The sequence below is a fragment of the Carettochelys insculpta genome, chromosome 16, assembly GCF_033958435.1.
Source record: "Carettochelys insculpta isolate YL-2023 chromosome 16, ASM3395843v1, whole genome shotgun sequence".
Taxonomy (NCBI): domain Eukaryota; kingdom Metazoa; phylum Chordata; order Testudines; family Carettochelyidae; genus Carettochelys; species Carettochelys insculpta.
Window position 1 is genome coordinate 2,561,017 of NC_134152.1, and position 25,337 is coordinate 2,586,353.

General features: G+C 54.4%; 1 protein-coding gene across 3 annotated transcripts in view; it reads right to left on the bottom strand.

Annotated features, from left to right (window-relative positions):
- Positions 1–612: 612 nt before the first annotated feature.
- Positions 613–25,337, bottom strand: part of RAB11FIP3 (RAB11 family interacting protein 3) — a 105,839-nt gene continuing 81,114 nt past the window's right edge. For 2 of the 3 annotated variants that reach the window (XM_075010706.1, XM_075010707.1), the window contains 9 exons: positions 20,070–20,105; positions 16,114–16,201; positions 13,913–14,016; positions 10,984–11,124; positions 9,398–9,479; positions 7,523–7,660; positions 6,628–6,783; positions 5,759–5,899; positions 613–3,982 (listed from right to left, as the gene is read on the bottom strand). In XM_075010706.1, coding sequence (XP_074866807.1) covers positions 3,869–3,982; positions 5,759–5,899; positions 6,628–6,783; positions 7,523–7,660; positions 9,398–9,479; positions 10,984–11,124; positions 13,913–14,016; positions 16,114–16,201; positions 20,070–20,105 — 1,000 coding nt within the window. In that variant the 3' untranslated portion in view covers positions 613–3,868. The remainder of the gene's footprint in view (positions 3,983–5,758; positions 5,900–6,627; positions 6,784–7,522; positions 7,661–9,397; positions 9,480–10,983; positions 11,125–13,912; positions 14,017–16,113; positions 16,202–20,069; positions 20,106–25,337) is intronic. The other variant, XM_075010708.1, reaches the window with a different exon arrangement.

Genomic DNA, 25,337 nt, shown 5'->3' on the forward strand with positions numbered 1-25,337 from the left:
CTGACCCCCACCTTACGCAGCAGCCCCTCCTCCCTGGGGCGGGTACAAGAGGGTCGCTCAGAGAGGCGGCCTGCCCCAGAGCCCAGTCCACTCCATGACTTCAGCTGATGAGGTTGTTAGGGGGCGACCAGGTGTCGAGCCAGCAGCAGGCAGGGTAACCCAAGCCCCTGCCAGGCTCGAGGTCAGAGAGCCGAGGCCCTGGCCTACTTCTGCTGGACTCATCAGCTACCCTCCCGTTCACTCCAGCCCCACAACCTGCTCTCAGTGACACGCCGACCCCACGGCCACCGCATGGGACTCGATGGCATGACTCTCGTCTACACCGTGGGAACGGCAGGGTCTGGCTCCACAGCTCTCCACGTGGCGATGCTTCGCGCTGCTAGTAGGGCAGCGAGCCTGCGGACACCCCACGCCCCGGGCCAAGAGGGGCAGGAAATGCCTCGCTGTGTCTGCCAGGCCCAAAGGAAGCTCTTCACTTCCTACGTCAGTCGTGGCTTGCAAGGCTCCACACGCCCGCTCCCAAAGGCCACGTCAGCATTTGGGAGCCAACAGCCTCCACCTGGGCTGTCTCTTCCTTCCTGGGGAAGCGGCAGGGAAGGACACCTCCACAACTCCATGTAACAGCTTTAATTTGACAAGAATCAATACATCATTTCAGACAATACTGGCTTTGCCTCTTGCTCGGCGTTTCCGTCACATACCAGCAGCGGGGGAGGAACTTGGTAGGAAGTACAGTTTTTCCTCGAGCTTAAAGCACGATCAGTGTGCAAGTCAGTGCTGGGGTTTTTGTTTAAAACGCTTTTCCCGGTGAGTTATTTACAGTTACAGTACCTCTTAGTGATCAACAGAAAAAAACAGCTAACCGGGGATACACGATCCCGAGTCGAGAAAGGCAGATCTCCAATATTTATAGATTTATACATACATACATACATATATATATATTTATATTTGTGTATACACAGATACATTTCTCTCCTTTAAAGTATTAAAAAATTGATCCTCCTCCAGTCTATAAAAATACCTACTCTACAAGATAGAAAAATTTCCCTCTCCAAGTGTACACTGATTTACACCCACTGCTACTCTGGCAATGTACATTACGATGTGGCTTCTTCCCGCGGGCTCGGGCGGGGGGCGAGATCCACCAGAGGCATCTCAGCAAACTGGGACTAAGCAGGAGCTCTAGCGGGCAGGAAGGGGCTGCCCGGTTGGGGGGGTGTGTGAGGGAGGAAGGATAGCAGCTCCTGCTCAGGTGCCCAGGGACGAGGAGGCGGCAGCATCTGGAAGGCGGGTTGCCTGCTTTCGGCGCACATTACAAAAGACAAGCCCCAGGGTGGCTGCATTCAGAGCGCGACTGGGAAATCCTCGGACATCCCAGTGAGACAGAAGCCCTGGCCCCGGCATGGGGGAGATGGCACTGACAGCGGTGGCCTGCAGCCCCTTTCCCTCTTCCCCAGCTTCTCGGCTGAACTTCCTACCAGGTGGAAAAGTCTCCCTCTCTGAGTATACACGGAGCGCCACTTGCCGACAGAAGACCAGGCCTTCCTGCGCAGGCACTGCATGAGGTCGTCTCTGCATTATAGCGAGGAGAACGCCAAGGACTGTCAGCCCCCTGTGTGTTTTGGGGATCCCCTGCCCAGCTGCAGCCCTGCAGGTTCTTCCCCTGCCTTAGAGACGTCCTTTGGGTCACTATGACTCAAGCGGGGCAATGGCTGTCGCCCTGAAGAAAGCCACCAGGACGGCGGCTCGGTAGTCGGCCTGGTCAGAAGGGGGCTGATCACTCTCCAGCTCTGAGCACAGGGAGGATTTGGTTCCCTTTCCCAGCTAAGCTGCTGTGCTAGCAGCTCAGTTCTCAGGCTGATGGATTCAGGGCACCTTTAGGATGTTGCAGTGCAAACAGACGGAGCCGGGTTTTCTGTCTGCGTCACTGCGCTGGGACCCGCCTGGCTCTTTCTAGAAGCTACCAGGGGATTTAAAAACCAGACTCAACCCTGGTTTGAAAGAGAACCTGACCAAACAGCCACCATGCCACCTGTGCCTAGAACCAGGCCAGATGGGTCCTCAGCCAGCAGGAGGGAATCAGTAAACACTGGCCCCTAGAGGGGGCTGGGGTCTGACGACAGGTTTTAGTTATTCTGCTGATTTGGGTTCTGATTATTTCTCAGGCCACGGAAAATCCAGGCCAGGGAGGCTAGGCCTCTCGGCTGTGCGCTGGCTGAGAGGCGGTTTCGGTAGCCCGAGGCGGGCAGGTGCTTTTACGCAACTCCTGGTTGTACTCATTGAACGATGCCTTGTACAGGGTTTACAATGCATTCGACCAGACGGCTTTTGGTTCCCTGGGGCTCCAATTTCACCCTCCAGGCGAAGGTCCCCTGGACATTCCCAGCACCACCTGTGCTGGCTTGAGACTAGGCTGCAGCCACTCCACGGCTGGTGGCCTTAGATGTCTAAGGAGTCAGAACAGCAGCCGCTGGGGTCCCTGGGTTAGAGCCACTCAGCCATGCAGGCAGCGCAGCACAGGCGGGGGACAGCCGGGGCACTGGGCAAGGCTCTGCCTCCAGTGTTGCAGTATCATCGGCAGAGCCTCCCCTGAACAGGTCGCTGCACCTGCCAACTCCGGCTAACTACAGCACTCAGGCGAGCGGCAGACAAGCAGGGAGCTCCAGCCGTCTTCGGATGAGGAAAGAAGCGTGGGAACGGTTCTCACTGGCCCTCAGGGCTGCAACGGACTCTTACAGCCTGGGGACCAGCCTGGGTGACCACGTCGGGCTGCAAAGCCCTGGTTATATGGGCACTGCAGGCCCACACTGCAGAAGCAGAGGAGGAACAGCAGCTACCAGCACACACTAATTAATCACAGCCCTCCCTCCGCTCCCTCAAGGAGCCAGCAGCGCACGGAGCTCCTGTCCTCTGCAGCCACGTGGCTCCCTCCCCTCCCCTCCCCCCGATGGCTCCGAGAGCCCTGGGAGTGCCAGAGCAGCACTAACCTCGGATGCTGAAGGAGCCTGGCCCCAGAAACGGACCGGACCGCGCCACGGAACGTCAGCCCTCTGTGTCATGCGAGGGATGGAGCCGGCCGAGCAGCGAATTCCCAGACGTGCAAAACGTTACCAAGCCGGAGAACGAGGACGGAAACACCGAGGCAGGAGACAAGCTCCCGTAATGCCCCAAACCAGCAACAGCCGTTCCCTGCCCCCTCCTTCTACCCCCCCACAATGGAGGGGGCTCGTCCAGGATTCCTGTGTATGCCCCCAGGGAAGGGGGCAGCTGGGCAGCCTCAGGGAGGGGCTTTGCCCGCTCGATGGGTGTGGAATGGCGGCTTCCCACGCCTAGATCTGCCCCAGGCAGGGGGCCCTGGCCCTGGCCCTGCTGACAAAGCAGACTTCTGGGCCGTGCGGGGCAGGAAACTCCTTCAGAACTCAACCATCCAGCGTCCCCGCCCCTCCTTTACTCCCGCCTCAGTCCAGTTGCAGCGGAATTCCTCTGCAACGGCCTCGCATTTTGCTGGACTCCTCAGACCTACTCCCCGCCGCGGCGCCTGCAGGGCTTTCAGGTGCCCCCCCTGCGCCGGGTCCGAGCGGCAGCACCCCTGCTCATTACGTCCCATCGCAGGGGGCAGGTCTTTCCATCTCCCCCCCCACTCCACCGTTTGGTCCATTCCTTCCCCATATCCCATCTGCCCCCAAAGCCGGCCAGGGGCTCCAACGCGTCCAACAGCGAAGCTGTGCTGCTGGCAGCCGTCTCCCCCGGGGCACCGGAGCAACCCCTCCAGCGAGGTCAAGACGCCCCGAGTCGCTCCTGGGATTGCCTCCCAGCGCCCCGGGTCCACCAGCCCCCGGCACACAGGCTGCAGCTCCGGCTCCCTTCACTTCACTTCCAGGATGGAGGGGTTGGTTTCCATGATGGCCACGATGACCCTGTCAATGTAGTCCTGCAGGCGGCAGTTGATCTCCTTCTGCTTCTGAATGGCCTCCATGAGCTGCAGGGGGAGGAGGAGGGTTACCGCGCGGCTGCGGGTGGGGACCGCCCCCCAGATTACTTGGCCATTTCCAACTTCGGACCATTCGCTCAACCACAAAAACACCTGAGTCAGCTACAGGAGGCTCCTCTGTCCCCAGTCCCTGCTCCCGCCTGGACGCAGGAGGAACCACCGCACACACCTGACAAGAGCCCCGGGGGCCCACGAGCATTCCCAGAACTGCCCAGCGGAAGCCACGTCCGCCCCAAAGCCACATTCAGCTCCCCAGCGCTGGACGGCTCGTCTCACGGGGGCTGTTCTCGTCCGCTCTAGCCGCCAGTCTGGCAGCACTTTAATGACTCACAAAATAATTTATTAGGGGGCTGAGCTTGCGTGGGGCAGACCTGCTGCCTCAGATCTGGAAACGCTTGACAAAAGCTCATCCCCATATCGATTATTTTGTGAGAGTCTTTAAAGTGCTACTGGACCACTGGTCCGTTTAGTGCCAGTACGGCCAGCCACGGCTGCCTCTGGGTGCCTATTCTCTGGCAGCCATTAGCGGAAGCTGCCGCTCTGACCTGCACGATCTGACCTGGGGATGCCGGTGAGTCGGGGGAGTGTTGTACGTTCCCGCGTCCCAAGCCTTGCCCCCTTCCTGCCACCACCCCGCCTCCAACGCACACTGCATCCTGGCCCCCAGGCAGCAGCAGCGGTAGGGCTTCCCTGCACGGCTGCGGCGGAGGGGACTCAGCGAACACGCTGGCTTTGCGTCCCTGCAGCTCCCGCGGGCGTGCAGAGGGGGCCTGACTGCTGCTGCCGCCCTGCTGCCGCCCCCCCCCCGCTGCACTCGGGGGTGGGGTGCAATGGGGGGGCAGGCCGTGCAGCAGTGGCAGGGCTCGGGAGCAGACCGCCCCCCCCACCTCCCAGGCCAGATCGGGCTGCTACTCTGACCAGGGACAGGGCCCTGCGTTCGAGACCCCCGCAAGCAGGCGTGAAACCTGAGCTGGTTACCGAGTTTCCCCTAGCACAGAGAGGAGCCGGCTGCCTCTGGGGAGCAACTCCCACAGCTGCGTATGGCCTCGCCTCTCCCACAAGAGGACACCACTTCTCACGCCAGCAGCCATCTGCCCCCACAGTGCAGGAGCGTCACACCGAGGCTCTTCCTCTGGCTGTCCCAGGAGAAAGTGACGCCCGCTGCCCCCACCTTGCTCGGCTGCTGCTAGCGTACGAGTCCCTCCACAAGCACAGGTGCAGCTACCTGAGCAGGTGAGCCCATCCCCAGGGCGGGGGGAGACACACAAAGAGCGGGTCCATGAAGGACTCGACCTCTAACCCCTGCACGCTAGCTCCAGATTTCCAAGGTATCAAGCAGACAATGTCTGTGGTGTGCTCTAGGCTGTCCTAGCAAAAGGGGGGTGGGTGGGGATGGCTGTATCCTTCCCGAGGGTGCGCCACCGCCCCAAGTAGTCACAGCCAGCGCTCGTGTGCCCGGGGGAATCCATATCCTGTAGCCAGTCAGCACCTCTGCCAGACTGACCCCTTTCTAACTGCTGCAGAAAGGGATCACCGTGGGTCTCAGCGGGGCCTTCTTTTCTCAGGCTGGGCCGAAGAGGATCCCTGGATTACAGCAGCGGTCTGTGCCGCACAGGGCACTTTCAGCTGCTTCTGGGTGCTCAGAGCAAAGAGAGGGCAGCAGATGTTTCTCCTGGTGGTGCGCATCGTCACGCGTGTAACAGAACTTATTCCACCCCGGATGGGCAAAGTTAGCGGGAGCCCTGGGCACCGCGCGCGCCGTACCTCGTCTCTGGAGACGGAGCTGATTTCTGCAGCCAGGGACTCCGAGAAGGAAGCGGAGAAGAGGTTCTTGGCGCCCTGAATGCTGAGGTTTATAATCTGTCCATTGAGCTCATCGTTCTGTTCTTTCAGGTTGCGGTTATCCTGCGCTCAAGGAGAAACCGTTTGTAAGTCACAGGGCTGGAGCTGGGGAGGTGCTGCACCAGTTACGGCTGGCGGAACCGAGCTACAGTGAAGACAAGTGACATGGCCAGGGGACCTTGCTGAGTAAGTGGCAGAGCAAGAACAGACTCCAGCTTTCCTGACTCTTGTCCTCTTGGGGAAGCTCCACTCAGCCGGCACACGGACACAAGCAGCACGCCGGGGAGATTCGAACCTGCTCTGCTCTGGCCGGAGTGTGCTGCGACAGAGCGGCCTTTGCCTGGGGACGGAAGGCGGTATCTCTAGAACACCTCCTCGGCCCGGGGCTGGCGGGAGATGGACATCTGCCCCGCCAGCAGCTCTGCTGGGCTGGGGAAGACACGGCTGCCCACCGTCAAGGCCATGAAACCGGCTCGTGTTGTCTATGCTACTTGTGTGGGTTGTGATGGCACCTCAGACTCTGACTCCCCCCCAGCGGCCAGACAGACCCAGCAGCAGAGACTAGAGGGTGGGAATTTCTCTCCCCGGTGCCTCCCTTGTTGCCCAAGCAGTTCCAGCTGTGCTTTGCCAAGGGTTAGTCACCCCCCTGGGTACCAAAGAGCAGCCCAAGGCAGTCCCGGGAGCCTGCTCCAGTTAACCAGGCTGCCTACGAAATCAAAGCTGCTGCTGTGGCTTTGACTCAATTCCCGGCTAGTATCGGAACCGAAACACGGCTCCCGCCACCCCGGTACCTGCTTGAGCCGCCTAATCTCCTGCTCCAGCTCCGTCTCCCGCGTCCTGCTGTTGTACTCTTGCAGACCCACGCTGCTGCTTCTGCCCCGGCGCTGCTCCGCCTCCAGTTTAAACAGCTGCAGGTGCTCCAGCTGCTTGCGGAGGTCTTCAATCAGCTGCAATGCAGGGAAGGAGACAGTGTGGGTGTCAGAGGCCCAGGCAGGGCCCTGGCATGGAGCGAAGCAACGGCCCCGAGACGTGCACAGCAATCAGCGCTGTGTTCCTGTCCCCTCCCTGGGCCCAACTTCCAGCCTCCCGCTTCTCCACTACCCCTTCACATCCAGACCCAATGGCGCCCTGCAAATAGGCTGGTGACTCCTGACCTGCGCAAGCAGCGGGACAAGGCACAAGCCAATGCCACACAGTGCAGGGGCTAAACCAGCTTCGCTGCCCAGCTGTGCCCATGCACCTCTGCCGTCTGGCTACGCACTGCTGCACAGTGGCTGCCTGAGGGGCGGCAGGTGGCTGGAACAAGGCGATCAAACCCAGCTTCCCCTGTTACTCGGTGTAGATTCCCTGTGGCTGGAGGGGGAAGACACGAGCGGTTCCTCCACACAGACACGGACACAGACGCAGGTGGGGGAAGAAAAAAGCCCGCAGGGAGGGGCAGTCAAACGCATCAACTAATTTCTCCCCCGGCAGTTCGCAGGGGGCTTCCAGAGGCCACGTAATGCTGACAGCAAGGGGGACTCTCAGGCCCATTTGTACGTCAGGCTGCAGAGGAATCAGCGCAGCACCACGCCGCCCCCGGCATGCGGCGTGAGAGAGGGTCACCTCCGGGGAAGCGCTTCTCAAGCCCTGCGGTTTCCGCTCAGTGGAGGGGTCTGGACAGCGTCAGCTCTTCACTCTGCTCACCTCCTGGGTGGACTCCTTCTCCTTCTGGAGCTGGTGCCTCTCGTGGGTCAGTTTGTCTCCCATCTTCCTCTTGCTTTCCTGCTCCTCGCTGAGCTGAGCCGTGAGGTCGTCTATCTCATCTAACAGCTTCTGCTTCTCCTGCAACAAAGGTCAGCCAGACGATACCGTAAGACCCGTCCTGCTCCCGTCATTCGGGGAGGAGACCACACCCGCACCTGGCCACATGGGGCCATCCCTTTAGCCCACACGTGCCAGCTTGGATGCTTTCGCCTGCTGTCTGCTCTCCCCGCCAGCAGAGAACAAAAGGCACTGGCATGGTCAGAAGAGACAGGAAAGAAATGGCCCCTGGTTGCTATGACCTCCACGTGAGCCCACACAGCTTCAGTGCCTCTGCAGGGGCAGGAAGAGAGTTTATTACAGAACTGATCCCTAACCAAGAGGTACTGAATGAAAACATCATCAGATCAGAGGAATCCCTTAGTTTAAACAGCAGCTGCCCTCGCTGAGAAGCGTACGACAGAGCTGCAACTCTGATCCATTAAACCCTTTTTCAGTCTGGGTTTTAGCGAGCCCAGATTTCATCAAAAAGCCAAGAGATGATGAAAGAGCCCAAGAAGTGTAAACTAGTATCTAAAAGACAACTGTGCCCCTGGATTTTCAGAGCTCGTAGGATTCTCCTCCGAGGCTCAAGGGTTGCACAGGGCAGCCAACTGACTCTGTTCGTGGGAGAACTCATTGAGCCGTGGCCCGGGTGTGGCAAGAGTGACGAAGTTTCTCTAGGCGCTGTTGCTCCTTCTCCCCACGGGAGCAGCCCCTCTCCAAGGCTGTGTAGTGTGCGGGTCCTAAGCAGTAACTTGGTTGTGACTTTAAGAGATGACTGGCTGGAGTCAGTTATTTTACACATGCCAAAATGATCAACCCCACCCTCCCCACGTAGGTGCACAATATTCCACGAACTAGGTTCCAGGGATACTGAGCACCTGCAGCCGCCCAGTGAAAATGAAGTCACTGCATTAGGTACAGGCACTCCCTGCATGGAGAAAGCCGTTCCTAGCTGGGAAGGTGCACTGGTGTTTTCTGCGATTAAAGGTGCTTGGTCAGGGAAGCAAACAACCAAACAGGAAATTTGTGTTTCAAACCACAAAGGAGACATCCCGTTTATCAGCGAGGGTCCCTTTTCACCACACAGCACTAATCGCATCTGTTACTGCTCATTAGCCACATCAACACTAATGTAAGCTAACACCGAGAAAAGCAATAGTACGTTAGGAGGAGAGGCCAGCCAGGAATAAACACGTTCAGGCGACTGAATCTACCGAAGAAGCCTCACAACTTACACTTCCCCACCAGAGGGCAGGATTTCACTCAAACAGCAAAGAAACGGGTGCAAGAGCCACACACAAGGCAGCAAAACCCAGCGGTGAGGTTTGTTGGGGTGTCAGGTTCGGCGGGCAGGGGCCAGGCCTCCCACTTCAGGACCCGGCGGCCCACCCTGGCGGCATTGGCAGCAGCAAGGCACAGCTCCGGCTCCTACTGCGGGGAGGAGGCTCTGCGCCTGTTACAAATAGCCGGGGATTTCACACAGGTTCATCGTGTAAACAGTTCCCGCTCGGCTGTTGGCAACTGGCACTTCGCCTGGGCCAAGCTTCCCGACTCTGGGGGAAAACCCCAGCCTGCTCGGCCTCCGCATGCGTTAGGCAGGCAGAGCCCAGGCGCCAGGGACCGATACAGGCCAGGTTAACTCAAGGCACTGCAGAGAAAGGCAGGTGGAAGGTGCTCTGGACAGCTGGCCACCCGCCCAGGGTGCTGTCACAAGCAGCGCCACACGGAGAAGCACGTTCCGGCGTCACTGCTAAGGGACCTCCTGCGCCTCACCTCCTCCAGCCGCTCGATGCTGGCTCTCAGGCAAGGGACGCAGGATCGCAGCTCGCTGTTCTCGTCCTCCAGCTGCTGCAGTCTGGCAACAGAGAACACCCTTAGAGACTCTGCTGCCGGAGCCCTGCGGCTGGCCAGCGGCACACCAACAGCCCCCAGAAGAGCGCGTTACTGAGGAGGGGAGTGCGGATGCAGGACTGATGCTCCAGATCTCTCCCTTTGGTCCCTCTCTCTCACCAACAATCCCAGGGAAGGGGAACACAGCTGCCAGGCTTCGCTGCAATTGTCTGAAACCTGCCAGCACAGAGATCCCCCCACCCGCCGGGCACCCAGCCAACCTTCAGGTGCAGCCCAGGGCTACCTTCATTGCCTTGCAAGCAGCAGTCTCAGCTCTGGGCAAGGCGGGGTTAAACCCGTCAGCTCAGCACAATCCGTTTGCATTCCACTCATTTGTCCCCATTTTTACTGCCTCTCCTCTGGGTATTTAACCTTAGACGCACAAGCCCCATCTTCCCCCGTCCCAGGGCGCTCACCTCTCCAGCCCCTGCAGCCAGCCAGCCCCTTCCCCCACACCTCCCTCCCTCCCAGAGCTGCTTGCACACCTCAAACAGCTGAGTGCTGTGGGTGGGAGCAGGCAGGTTAGTGTGCAGGGCTGCGGGCAGGTGGGAGGCACTGAGCAGCAGGGGGGGTTGGCTGCCAGGGGGTGCTAAGTGCCCGCTAATTTTTTTTTTTCTGTGGGTGCTCCAGCCCCAGAGCCTGTGCCCAGCAGACGTGTGCCAGGCACTGGTACACAGCCAGCAAGGGGCTTGCCTGGCATACCAGGCACAGGCCCCGACTTGAATTTCCCAGGGTGGGGACTCCACCCCGAAACCCTGCTCACATTCCACCCCCACCCTCAAGACTTCCCTTGCTCCACCGCCTCCCACCCCCTCCCCTAAGAACCACCTGCGCTCCACTGCTGGCAGCCGAGCAGCTGATTGGCAGGTGGCCGGGGGGGCGCTGAGCTCCAGGGGTGTTCCAGCCAGGCAGCTCTGACCCAGTCGGCACTTACAGCCCCAGAGCTCTCCAGCTGCCTGGGTAACGTTCCTCCCATATGGCCTCCCTGGTCCTTTGCTCCACCCCTGGCCAGCTAGGCCTGGCTACCCGGGGACGTACTGCTGACATAGTCTGCATTTGCCGAACCCCCGGGAAAGCCAGCCAGAGAGGAGAGACTCTGCCCAGCCCGGGTCGGCTCTGCCCCAACAGCCTGCCTGCCTGCGGGCGTGAGGGAGCCGCGCCATCGGGGTAGGGCCGGAGGGAGCAGGCTGGAGCTAGGAGGACCCAACTGGAAAGGCCGCTCTGGCTGGAGACAGGCGTCACTGCTGGGAGCAGGGGGGTTCGTGCGCTACTCTGGGGACAGCGTTACAGAGGGAGGCGGCGCGGGGCGACACTGGGCCCAGCCTGCTCGGTGGCAGAACGGCCTTGGCTCCAGAAAAGGCTCCCAGCTCCCCCGGCCCTCCAGCTGCGATTTTACTTCTCACGGATTCACGATGGGCCCTGAAGGTCTCACCAGTTGGAGGCTCTGGCAGCGCCTCCCCCCCGCCCACCTGGCGTGCAGAGTCTCAATCTCAATACTCTTCTCTCGCTCCATCCGGGTCAGGAGCTCTCGCTGCTTCCGGATCTCCTCCAGCAGTGCCTCGTCCGCCTTCAGCTCTTGCTCCTTCAGCTGCTCCTCCAGTGCATTAGCTCTTTGGAGAGAAGGAAAGACGAGGGTTAGCCAAGGCCAATGTCACAGGGCGATCCTGCGGGAGGCTGGCTATTCCAGGGCCAGGGATGTCCTTCCTCTCTGCTCCCTCCTTCTCCCTCTTCCTCCAACTGAAAGTCCAGCAGAAGCCATCACCGAGTCCAAAGTTCATCCTAAAAGCAGAAGTGTCTGCACGAGAGAGAGAACAGGCCCCAGCGAGGCCTACACCTTCCAGACACCTAGGGGAAAGCGGGTGGCATGCGTTCTCCCAACCCGCCCATCTCTGGAAGGCACTGCCAATTTGGTAGGGAAATCTTGGTGCTTAGGCTTGTAGTCTAGCACCACAGCCTCAGGGGCCGCTTTAGAACGAGCCAAGGGGAGGGACGGGAGGGAGAAGAAAACTAGGTAAAAGGTTTTCTTAAAACTTGCCTTTTAGGGGGTAGCCGAGAACAGCACAGCATAAGCTACTGGGGCTCATTAATCATCTTTTTACCTGGCTTTGTAACAGAGCATGAAATTCACATGCCACTTCTGGGTACTTCCTGGGGGCACCCGCTTCACCAGGGACAGCTGATGGAATACAACATTTGGCTGTCTGCTTGCTGCTAATAAATTAAGCCAGTCTTACACAACAATGATGATTTAATTGTTGCAGAGGAAATTATAACAAGACAGAGGGGTCAGCAGATGCCGGGACTTGTAAGACTTCTAGCAACTAATAACTTTAAATGAAATAAAAGCCAGGACCCGAAGAAAGTGACCACTTCTCAGTCACAAGTGGAGCATGGAAGGTTATTTGTCCATGCTGCATCTGTCCCTGGCAAAGGTTTTTAATGTCACCTGGCTCTCAGTGGAACACACCAGACTCTGAAGACATTCAAGCACTGGACCTGCTTGCTAAACTAAGGCAGGTGTTGCTCATCTACTCTCACAAAGGGGTCTTTCAAAGCAAGGGAATAAGTAGAGCAGCTGTCCTCTTACAACCTGTGATTACATTACTGTAAAGCTGCTTCTGCTTCCCAAAGCAGCTACAAACCATCCTCAGCGGCAGTAGCTGGGAAGTTTGCTGGGATGCTGTTGGGTTACAGAGCTTGTAACACCATGGGACAGAAGTACACGGCGCAAACCACTGCTGGAGGGACACATTTTTCCAACGGCTCATCTTGTTACCTAAGCCCATTATCTGGATAACAATAATCACTCTTTCTGGGTTAAGTGATGAGCGCACACCTGGGAGCTGGGCATACTAGGGAAACATGCACCTCTGTTAATGTAATCTTTGCCATCCGTGCCAGCAATGCCCCACTGCCATACGCATTGGCCAGAGTGGGACAGTTTCTGCATAAAAGCATAAGTGGACACAAATCAGATGTCAGGAACGGTAACATACAAAATCCTGCAGGAGATCACGTCAATCTCCCTGGACGCTCAGTAACAGATTGCAGTGTAGCCATCCTGCCACAAAAATCACTTCAAAAACAGACTCCAAAGAGAAACTGCAGAGCCGCAATTCATTTGCAAATTGAACCAAGGATTGAACAGAGACTGGGAGTGGCTGGCCAATTATAAACACAGTTTCTCCGCTCTTGGTGTTCACACCCGTCGTTCAGCTGCTGTAAGTGGGCCACATCCTGCATATTTAGACCTGCCTCTGATACTTCCATTACATGCACCTGGCAAAGTGGGTCTTTTCCCATGAAAGCTTATGCTCCAAAATATCTGTTAGTCTATAAATTGTCACAGGACTTCTTGTATTTGTGGATACGGACTAACACAGCCACCCCCTGGATACCTGAAAATGCAGAGCATGATGTGAAAACCAGCAGCTTTCCTGCCCCAAACAGCAATGCTCAACATTATTCCTAATTATCTGTAACGTAGCAGCAGCCCTGGGCTGCTCCAGGCACTGGATCTACAACTGCCTCTGCCATGAAGAGTTTTACTGCCCGAGTTCTGCGTAGCTGGAGAGATGATTTAGGATGACGGGAGCATAAAGCTGGCCTTGGTACCAGAAGGTCCAAAGACTAAGACCTACCATGCTGGAGGAGAAGACCTGAATTCCCGGCAGGTTGTAAGAGGGACGGAAAACTGCAGAGGTGAGGCATAGGAAACGGAGCAGTGGAGGCCGTTTGCAAAGGCAATAGTTCACACTCCTGCTGGCTTTTCACAAGGATGGAGTTTAGACTAGTGAGGGACGGCGATTTGTTAAGCTTCAATAGTCTCTCCCCCTAGTCCTTCTATCATCTCCTTTTCCCCGGCTTCTTCCGCCACACTTAACCCAACAGAGGCAGCGCCTGAGAACAGCTGCTTTTGCCATACAGACAATGTTCGAGAGAGAGAGTTGTGTGTGTCAACCAGTGTTCCTTTGGGCAGCTGTCCAGGAGAGAGTCAGGTGCCGCCCAGCTGAATAGCTGCCAGCTGTGGGTGCTCTGATGTATTTCTATTGGTGCTGCACAGCCACACATGCCTTGGTGTAAATAAAAAAGAGTCATTCCACCCACAGATGAAAAAAAATTAGAGGAACCATTGGTGTCCACCGCCCAGCACTCGCCGGGAGCAGAGGAAGGAGAACAACTCCAAAATACACGAGGGCTTTCCTCCCTGGTGCAGCAATGCGCGCAGGAGGGTGTGAATTGTAAGGTGCACCCATTACACCTCCCCTAGCCCACGCTCCGCTTGGAACGGGGAACTTCTGGTGGATGTCTGCAGAATCTAGCACCTGGGGTGTGCTACCCTCACCAGCGTCCCATGGGGGTATAGACTGGCTCCTATGACAAGCCAAATGCCCTCACCTGTGCACCAGCTGCAGGTTTTCCTGCTTTAACCGACTGTGCTGCTCTCCATTTGCAGCTGTGTCCTTTTCCAGCTCGGTTACCCTCTTTTCCAGGAAGACGACCTGTGACAGCGAGAGAGAGAAGTCAGAGGCAGCAGGTCCTTTCGGCTTCCTTTCTTTTTGCTAACAATGCATTATTCCCAGCCCGACAAAACTCAACAGCCAATGCACAGGCAAGGTGTAGATGGAGGCAGACCTATTTATTTCTCTGTCACCCCCCCCAGCTCTGCATGTCCTGCTACTCATGATGCCAGACTTCAGGAGCACTGCTTTAAAGAAAGAGGTGCTTTCACACTGGGATGGACAATTAGCTGAAGCGCAATGAATCTGGCTGGAGTTTCCCATACTCCCTAAGCTGTTCATCATTTCCTCCGACTAAGGCACGTCTCTGAATGCAGTGGTGAAGGTGCTGTATGTGGTGGGACAGCAGCTCTGTGGGACGTGAGTGTCTGCACACGCAGGGATGTGTCAGTGTAATTTGCGTTGCTCAGGGTGTGTGTGTGTGTGGGGGGGGGAAGTTATTCACATTGCGAGTGACTAAAGTGATGCCAACACAGGCTGTGTCTACACCACAGCCTGGAGACACGCAGACTGACCGATCTTGCCCCGCTCCATGAGCGCAATGGGGTCACAGAGCACAGCAGCGTTTAGGAAGCTGGAGGCGCCGGAAGCCCCCGCCCCGGCTGAGAAGACCGGAATTCAACCTCCCAGCCCAACCGAAATAGCGGGAGGAGCCCTTCTGTCAAATTCGGTTACAAAACCGACCCGCCAAGAGCCGCCGTGCACGCGAATACGAGACACTTCTTCGTGAACAGTCAAACTGTGCTCTTCGCCCCTCCGTTCCAAGAACCTGCAAACCTGCCCCCCCCAGCCCCAGCCCCAGGTTTAACCCCTTCAGCCCCAGCCCCCACCCTCACCCCCCAGGACTTACCTGTCTCAGGTGCTCTGCATGCTGTCCACCTCCCCTGGCTGCTGAGGTACAAGGCGGAAGCCCGGCCCCCGTGCCCACCCCGCTCCCCTCGCGGCGCAGGCAGACGGTGCAGTGCGAGCAGCAGTGGTACGCAGTGCTGGGTGCTGCAGGTGGGTGCCTCTGGGCTGGCGGTGGCAGGGGATGGGGGAGCAAACAGCTGGTGGCAGAGTGGAGACCTCTCTTCCCCCTTGGGCTGTGGCTCCCCTGCTCCAGCTGGAGCGGCGGCATCTACACTCCCCCAGTGGCTGCCGCTGAGTTCAATGCCCAGAGCAGGCGGCAGCAGCTGGGTGGGCGGGAGCAGGGCGGCATCAGGAGGAGGACAAGGCACAGACTGAGTGGAAGAAGCAGCGCTGGCCATGGCCGGGGGTGAGCAGGCTGCTTCCATCCCCATCTCCCTGGCACAGCTGGGGCAGTGGCTGCTGGCCAGTGTGCTGCTGGGAGAGCTGGATTCCTGCTCTATTCCTCCACTGCCACCTCTCCTACCCCCCACTTCTCATCATGGCTCCAGCAGGGGACCCCAGCTGGCTTCCACTTCCCGGGGCTCCCTGTCACCGCTAACTCCACTTGTGGCCCCCCCCCCAGAGGCGGCCACCACTTAAACAAAACAACTAAATTCCATTTTAATTGTGGAAATTGTTAAGTGGTGGCCGCCTCCAGTGCCGCAAAAGGAGACAGCGGTGGCAGTGCTCGGAGCTGCAAGTGGCTCCTTGAAGAGCCGCACGAGGCTCTGGAGCAGCAGGTTGCCGACCGCTGTCCCAACCCAAACACCAGCAGCACTCTGGGCCTTTCCTGAGGCTCCCGTCAAGCTGCAGCGCTCATCGGTAGGGAACGCCCTGAGTCACCCACCAGTCCCTGCGTTGCTGTCGCTCAGCACATCATCAGCTGAGCATTCACGCCTTGCATGTCCCGAAGTCTCAAAGACATCATTGGCCACTAACTCCCTGATGCAGGATGGGGCGCTACTGTCCCTTTTTCTTTCACAAGTAGGCCGATGCCAAAGACACACCTTGCCCAGGAGCACAGAGTGAATCCAAGAGCCCAGAAGAGAACCTGGGTGTCTTGTCCCCTCGGCTTACCCACTAGACATGTTCTCCCTCCACCCAGAGGAAAACCAGGCCACAAAGCTAATCTTAGTGGGAACTCAGACTTCTCCATTAAAGCTTCAGAGGCAGCTCCGCCAGCATTACTACCTTGTCAGTGATGTCCTCATCCTCCAGGGGGTCATGGAAAGGTTCTTCCATAGCATCCACGGTCAGGGCGCCTGTCTGATGTAAGTGCCTATATCCGGAGACAGATCAACCCAACCCACAGCAAGAGGATCGTTAGAAACAATACTGTGGAAGGCAAAGAGCCATTTCTTGCACAATTCCAAGCGTTCATTCTCCCTTCCAGCTCCCTCCCACCCCTTCTCCTGCAGGAGGCATAAGGATGTTGCTCCTTTGAGTGATGTCGGGTGGAGATGAGGACACCGGGAGGCTGGCCTGACCTAGCAGCGATTCTAGCGAAGAACGGGCCTCGCCTTCACAAGGGAGTTTCTGACAACACCCCTCCCAACAAGAGTCGGCATCCACAAGACTTCAGGACGGCTGAACCCTGGGGCCAGGAACCTTCACGGTTAGTGACATCAGGGGACCAGTGCCCGTGCAGGCTGAGGGGAACTTGGTGCTACCAGTGCTCGCTCTCGCTCTCTGCAACACGGCCAGATAAGCGCTTACGCTTCTTGCTTCATTTTGTTTTGCTTCTGCTCCAAAGCAGCAGAGCTGAGAGCACTCGGGCCTGCCCAGAGACAGCAAACCCAGAAAGGAACGGGCAGCGAAGCGAGCTAGTGGTGAATTGCGAGCGGGAGACGAGTAAGTCATTGGCCACGGCTTGTCACACTGGGGCTTTATTTTTCCTTCTGAGGCCTGTTGAGGAGCTGAGCTCCATATTCCACCTGAGTGGGGGCTGGATGGGTAGGAAGGAACCATAATTATTAGTTCAACCTTGAAGAGTTAAAAAAAAAACCCCACAGAACATCATCATCAAGAGCTGTAGGTAGAGCATGTGTGCGCTGGGGATACATGGACAATGTTTCACTGGCTGCTTCTGGAGCCAGCTAGGGACAGGGCTGTATTCTGGCTGGCGTCCCTACACGCTATGGTTAATGTCCTGCTAGTAGCTGAGGTGCTGGAGCACAAGGCCCAGCCCTTCTCTTGGCCCTTAACCAGAGCATGGCGGCTCTGCCATGGAGGAGCAGGATATAAATGGGTTCTAGCTACTTAAATGGTCACAGAGCAGCCGAGAGTTCTCAAAAGTAAAAAAACACCCTCTACTCCTTGGTAAGGCGCCCAAGGGCCAAAGCTGATATTTCTTTTGGCCACTTCAGCTGACTCACGGGAGGTAACAGAAAACAGAGCTCATCTTCTCGAAGCAAACAGTGTCCCAGTTCCTAATCTCGTCAGTAAATACTGACAACTGGCCCTTCGGATGGCTGACTACCATTCCGCACGAAGGTCCTCGTGGGGCGGAGGGAGGTTCTGGCTTTTTACCTACTGCTTTCCACCAAAAGTTGTGGTACTTTGAACTAAAGGGCTGGGACCCATCCTGGGAAAACCTACTGGTGTTGCAGGATCCTGGGTCGGTCAGATGCCAAACACACACACTAGGCAAACCAGGCAGAAGGTGTATAAAATAGTTGCTGACCACAGATAGGGAAACTCTCTCCTTTGTGAGCTACCACCCCTGTTTGCAGCTCAGAACCGTTCAGCTCTGGCCCCATCAGTATCACTGAGCCTCTTTATGCTCCTAATGGGAGCTCACCACGTCACACATGGCAGAATGTCTCCCAGGAGAGGTCAATCTGCCTCAGTGGGACTGTCAGCCACCGTGGGCCGGGGGTCAAGGTGTGGTGGGTAGGGCCTTGGGCGAAAGGCGTGGGGCCATGGGCCGTCAGCCCATAGTGCTGCCCAAACTGCTATGCTGATATGCCTCCAGCCCTCAGAGCTGCGTGGAGCAGCTCTCTGGTTGCAATTCAAAGAGGCCCGGAGACCTCCTGAACTCGGGACTCTGAAGCCAGCCCAGTTTCTCCGTATGAACGCGCCTAACATTGCGATCCTGCGTCAACTACTCCAAAACTTTAAAATCTCACATGAGACCAAACAAGACTCAAAGGGATGATGAGGGGGCAGCTTCGCCTTAAAGGAAAAGTCCCTCAAGGTATCCAAAGCAGATGGAAGAGAAACAACGTAAGTGAGTGAGAGCGTGCTCAGAACCTCCGGAGTCACACACCATCAAATTAGAAAGGCTACTGTCAAATAGGAAGCCGGGGAGCTCGCCTGCTAGCTTAATGGTTTAAGGAAATAAATCTAACAAATGGCTTGAAAGTGAGAGTATGGGAACCATGAAACGTAATACTCAAAGACACATTTCCTCTCCAGCGAGGAGGCACAGAGTCTGGAAAAGTTTCTTTTCAAATTTTTCCTCCTCGTCTAACCAGCAATGTGAGAAACGACAATCTGGAAAATGTTTCCAACAAGCTCCTGAGCTGCTGCATGCAGGACATGGAAACCACTTCCCTGGGAGAAGCTGGAGGTAGACCTAATCTCCAGTCCTTCCCTTGATTCCAAACCTGAGAGATTCACAGGGAGTGAAAAGTTTGTTCCAAAGATCAACTGACCCACTCAGGAATGCTGCTAAGTAAACAGACTGCTGGGATCTGAGAAGACATGCTTTTAGAGGGTGCCAAATCATATCAGACTGTTCAGAAGGCCAGCTCACATTTCCCAAGCACCCCCACCAGCCCTGAAACGAGAGAAACCTGGCAACAAAAGTGCATCTGTGCGTGTGTAAGAGCAGCAGAAATCCCAAAGTCATCTCCTCTCCTACCTCTTCTTTCTTCACAACAAGGAAGAAAGCATTTGCCTCTCAAATCCGATTTCCAAAAATCCCAGCAAGGGGGTCAGGAAAGGTTATGGCAGAGGACGAACACAGAAATAAAAATGGCAGGTGTGGGCGGCTGGGACAAGCTCTCTCCTTCAGCTACAGAAAAGGAACGCCATGAAAAGACGTATGAAAACCGAGCCCCTCAAGGAAGAGCTGTGCAACCAACCAAACACTACCAAGACTGAATGAACTTGCTTCGGAGAGTCTCAGCAGGGCAGCCGTGTTAGCCTGTAACTTTAAAAGCAACAAGCAGTCCTGTGGCACCTTAGAGACGAACACATTCATTAGGGCACGAGCTTCTGTGAGTAACACCTAATTCTTCAGATGAGTTGGAGTGAATTTCAGAGCGAACGGGATGTCTGCCCATTGCCGATAGCTTCAGTGGCTAGTTGTTACCAAGTTCCTCGTGCAGCCGGGCTGGAGGGATGGGGATCCTTAAAGCACACAGAAAAGATCGCAGCCCTACAGGGCTCCAGGGGAATCGTAAGAAAACAAGATACGTTTTTGGGCAAGCTGACAGGCCTGCACTCTCCTGTGACAGATGGAAAGCCTTATATCCAGAATGAACGGCTACTCCCCACCCCTCCATTACTGGGGGCCTAAATCCATAAAGCAACCACCCAGCTGTCGAGTGCTTCCTTGAACAGCTCGTTGCAAGGACCAGGCATAAGGGCTATGCCTATGTGGGGAAATTCACCGGCATAATTACATTACAGGTACTACCATTATACAGCAGCATGCACAGTGACTCTGTCTGCGGGGATGGGTGTTTTAATGGTTTGGCAAAGGCATCGTTTCTGGCTGGATCCATCTACCCAACTGACTGGGGAAGGGCTGACTCAGCTGCCCAGGCTGCCAGTGCTGAGGACAGAGAGGAACACAGGCATCTGCAACTAGGAATTTTCAAAATGGGGAAACTCTCCTGTGGACCCATCCTCTGTGGGCATACATAGATTGGGGGGTGCGGGGGGAGAGTCCGGGGAAAATCCCATCTAAGTCAGTCACCAGAGCCAAATCCATTCTGAAAACTTTATGCATTTTCACGTTTTTTGACCATGAATGCGAATTTGCCCATTACACATGGCAGAAGATGTACAATACATTTCTCTGCAAGTAAAATGTTGCACATCGATGTAGACAGCCTTAAGCACACTGCACGTGTGACAGCCTACACAATCACATCCCTTAACAGCAACAAAAGGAGAATAAAAAGGCATCAGCGTACCTTGCTACCTTCTTGCTTGAGAGCCGTTTATTCGGACTGTGGAATGAACAAAAACAACAGGAAGAGAGAGTCAGGAAAACTGACCGCGAAGAGCAAAGGGAAACAGGAAACTCACGAAGCAACAGTGGCAGGGGGCAGACCCTTTGCAATTAACACCACAGTACAGCACGACACGGCACATGCGTGAGACATGCGTTACTCAGCTTCTCCGCGCCAATCTCCATGTTAAAATCCAGGTGAAGCCGCATTTGCGATGCGTCATGTCGAATCGGAACACACGGCACCTGCCGTTGGTGCAGAAGTTTCAATGGGTAAAGCAAGGGGCTCTCGCTCTCCTGAAATCAGATCCCTAGGAAAAGTGCTAATAATAGAATTGAGCCTGGTGGGGCTCAGACCAGTTACAAACGGACTGTAGACTGAAATGTACTTGAGCCACTGGGCAGCACGTGTAGAGAGAATAAGCCCATCTCTGAAAGAAATGGCACTAAAATATCCTGCTGCAGATACGAGCAGGATTGTTGTGCTGTAAACCACAAGCATGGAGACCACAACAGAACAGTTAAAAAGCAAGCAGCCCAGCGAACTATTGCGTGTCTTTTATCTGCTCAAAACAATTATAATTTAACAGATTTGCGTTTGACGTCAGACATAGCAATACAGGCGGACATAGGACTGGCTGGCTGCTTGTATTTTTGATAGGGACTTCCCCACATTTTGGGGGGCTGAGGGATCAGCTGGCTCCATTCTTCTCGCTTTCCCTTTCAGGGACAACTCTATGTGCATCTCACATTAGGGAGACTGGATTTTAAACAAGATCATGTTTCACATACTAGAAACAGATGCATCCACATAAGCTCTAGTTAGCAGCAGCTCACAGACAGACCTCGCCTCTGACAGAACTGTGGTTTGTTTGTTTGTTTTTTAATTTGGAAAGAACAGGAATGTCACTTACAGCCTGTGAATATTGAGCATGTTACCCCCAGCCTATGCTACAAGGACATCGCAACATCATGCTCCACAGCCTTAGCATCCCGATGTAGTGAGACGCAGTCACTCAGAATGATGAAAAGCAGCTAAGCACAGGACTGACTTGCTCACAGCTTAACAGGCCAATGCTTTGGTCACATCAGCCACTTAAATCAGGACTTTGAAAACGTCTCTTTTTTCCCCACTCCCTCTCCGGAGTTTACTAAGGTGATCAAAATTGGGACTAGTGGTGCCTCAAATTCTTTTACATGTATTTGTGTATGCTATTGTCATCAAGCACTTGATTAAAAATGAAAAACAGCAAGAAGTCCCATGGCACCTTATAGACTAACATTGGAGCATAAGCTTTCCTGGGCAAAGACCTGCTTTGTCAGATGCATCTTTGCCCACGAAAGCTTATGCTCCAAATATCTGTTAGTCTATAAGGTGCCACAGGACTTCTTGCTGTTTTTGAGGATACAGACTAACAGCTACCTCTCTGATAGAAATGAAAAAAAGAGCTTCCTCCGAAGTCCTCTCCCTTTCCCCTTTATTCACTCCTCTTGTCCCAAGTTTGCAAAATAGCGGCTGTAACTTCTCTCTGCAACAGGGTTCTTCCAAATGCAATGGCACCGAAACCTTTAAGAGGATGAACTGGGACTTCCCCAGTGTCTCCTCCTGAACAAACCAAGATGGTCTCAAGAGAAAGCAGCTGGATTAAAATCGACCAGCATCTTGCTCATGCCCAGATCAATGCCACTCTATGAGAAGAGAGGCGGTCACAGCGTGATGCTTACAACATTGTATTGCCAGGCACAGACCTACCCTGGCTAATGAGATTTTGCAGATGACCTGGCATATTTACAATTAGGTATCTTCCAGAAACCCGCAGAGGTTCAAAATTTTTTGCCATTTATTTTTCTTCCTAGGCCAGAGTCCCGACCACTCCAGAAGCCAGCACCAGCCTCCAGCTTTTGTGAAACAGCCTGGATGTTCAAAGCCAATATACCTGCTCTCCTCCCTCCAATCACAAATACCTCCCTCTCCTTTCTGGCAGGAGAGGGGTTAAAAGGGTGGGGGGGGGGGCAGGGGAAGGGTATGGGACGGGACAGGAAATCCCTTCCCAGAGAGGAAGGGGCTGAATCACTCAGGGAAAAATTTGAACCTTTCCATGCACCCCCACTTTCCTTTCCTACATCTTCCACATCCTCAGTAAAAATAAAATTATTCAAGCTCAGTATTACCAAAAAAGAGGCAATGTTCATTCTCCCACTTGCCCTTAATTTAAAAATGTAAATGAGAGCGAGTGGGGGGAAAAAAGCAAATGAATAGGTATGCATCTACATGTTCACATGCCTGGGAGGAGGTAGCTGGGTCAGTTATTTTATTGTTGCTACAGTGTCGCTAAATTAGGACTATTTCTCTTCATGGAACCAGGAACAAAGTAAAAAAATCCCCCCCCCCCCCCCCCCCCCCAAAACATGGGGTGCCCTGAAAAAAGATTCAAAATAAGATATTGGCAGGAGATCAGAAGATCCAGAATCTTAAAATGAATGACTGGCTGAGCAGAAGAGAAATGGGCAGAAAACACAGAACAGCTGGGCAGATCAGGGATTCCTAGAGGTGAAATGCTTATATTACCCCTTCAGAGGAGGAACTAAAAATAGCTCTAAGTGAATCAATTCAGGAACAGTTTCTGAGAAGCAACATGCTTTTCAAGCCAACTAGTTTCTTAATCTTGCTTTTGATGATGAACTTCTGACACTTCTATTGAGTGAAGGAACCTCTTTTGGCAAGATTTCAAGGATTTTTTGAAGCTGCTTCCCCTCTCTGATGGGAGCTTCTCCAGACTTGTGAAGGAGGAAAAACAAAAAACAAATCAGTGCCTGTCACTTGTATCTGAGGGAGATTAATCCGTTTTCTTCTCTGCGAGTGACTTATCAAAAGTTTACCCAGGCATGCCAGGCCTGACTCTCACATCTGACAATGGAATCCCAGGTTAACTTTTAGACAGAACTTGGGGTTGTTTTTGCTGTTTATTTCACAGAACTGAGATAGTGAAGGAATGCAAAGGATTTGCCATGATCAAAGAAGTCACTGCTGGAAAAACAGCTCAGCGATGTTGCAATGCTGAACCTGGCTGCATTAGCTATTTTGGATTCCTCTTTTCTTCTGAGCACAAGGTGCTCGTAATCATCTTCAAAGCCATCAGCGGTCTGGCCGAGGTCGTTACCTGAAAGAGGTTCTTGCAGCCCACATCTGTCACAGCCAGGGACATCAGCTGCTTATTTTTCTTGCTCTTTATTGAGTGGATTCAGCTCTCTCTGCTGAATGTTCTCTTCTTGGGCGTTCTTTCCCCTTGATGGGCCAACGCAGCCAGAATTCAGCTGCCTCTAGGGCAAGCTACAAGGCAAATTATTTAGTCGACCATTTCGTCTATGATATTTCATTACTCTTTTGCTCCTGTGCAGTCAGGTCTCTCAGATCTCAGCCCAGGACACTACCTGGGTTTCTGACGAAAGAGCTGTTGGCTGCATCACTACTACTGACTGAAACAAAACTCCTGAAAAGACCAAACAATCTTTTAGTGTGCGCTCCACACAGGCAGCCCTCGGACACCCCTCGACCCCGCCCCATTCACAGAATTTGTGGCTGACACCACTTACACCTCCCTGTTCGTTGTCCCTCTTAGTCTTCACAGAGGCCCACTCCTGGCAGTCATCCAGAACGAGTTACCTTTCCAAAGCAGGAGATGTTATGGAGCTCTCTATTGCTTTGTCATCTTGCTGTCGGTGTCATCAGTCCCTGTCTGGCTCTTCCATGATCTCAGACTCTGAGCTCTTTGGAAGATCCTCCAGTAAAGAGCTTTCACTGGCAACCTCCTCATCTTCCTTCCAGGGCTGTCTGGCATTTGGGCCAACTGCTTCTCCAGTTGGGTGACCATCTTATATTTCATGCCGTACAACGTGGGCAGGATACAATTAATCTTGTATGTTGAGCTGCCGGCAGTTTGGCGAAAGCCATTATTTCGCAGGTCTTCTTGACTAGTCCGTTGCAATCCATTTTCTCTCTCTGAACCAGTCAAGAGAGAAGTTCTTGGCAGGTCTGCTTACTCTTGCTAATCTGGGCTCTTCCCCTCCAAAGTGGCCCTCCAATAGCTCTACTTATACTACTTACGTTCGTCTGCCAGATTTTAAAATAGCTGTTACCCTGCTTAGGCACTGCCTCGAGTCACATTCTTGTTGGATGGCTCAGATCTCTCCGTACCAACGTCCTTCTCAGTCAAACTCACTGTGTCATTTCCTCTCTTCCTTGCTTTGTCATGCCCAATGGCTTTTTGCAGCTCCAGAGAACAATTTTCCAAAAACTATTATCTGTAATTTCTCAGCCTTCCTGCAGGGCTGACGGCAGAGAATCACAACATGGTGTTGGGAGTCTGTTCTGCCTCCCCCCGCCCACCTGCACAATCAGAGGGTGTGTGTACAAGAGGAAGGTGCACCTTTAACTTAAATCAGTTTAAAAAACACAATGTGTACACACCGGTGGCAGAACCCTGGGTAGGCACTCGGATTTTGGCCTTGAGCAGCCATTTTTGGTGTGGTTTACCCCTTAAGCTGAAATACAAAGCGTTTCCATACAGGGTGATCTCTGGTTTCCCAATACCAGCTTAAAAACACTTTCTGTTAAAATGGGCCAAGACAAAGCCCAAGTGAAGGAACGCTATGGCAGTAACGGGAGCAGCGAAGAGAGAGTTTTGTATGGGAGTTCTCCAGGTGAAGAAGCAGCCACTACTGGCCCCCGGAGGTAAGCGGCTGTATGCGGTGTGTATCCTGGGGATGACTCTCTGGTTGCCTTAAAGATACTGTGTGCTGAGCGTGCGGTTGTCTGTCTGTTTGGAGATCCATGTGCTGAGCTGTTTATCTGAAGGACCATGTGCTGAGGCCGACAGTTGGAAGCTGCGAGTTTCTCAACTGAGGATTTGAAAACTACATTCACTACAAGACCCACTGGCTCAAACAGCAAGGAGTAGAAAGCCCAACGTTCTTCTAAGGTGGTTCCAGCAAAATTAAACTGGTTAGTGAATTGTAACAGACTTTTAATCCATTAAAAAATTGCAAAACTAAGTATATTAAGCTGTGCCCAGCCTTCCTTTTAGCTATTTGCAGATTTTTCAAGTAATTGCTACTGTACAGTACTCCACAGCCCTGCCCCAGAGAAGAGAATGGTTTTATTTTGTACCCGAGGCTGAGGAGAGTGGGAAATGCAAAAAGTGTTCCATCTTCATTCACTGACTATGTAACC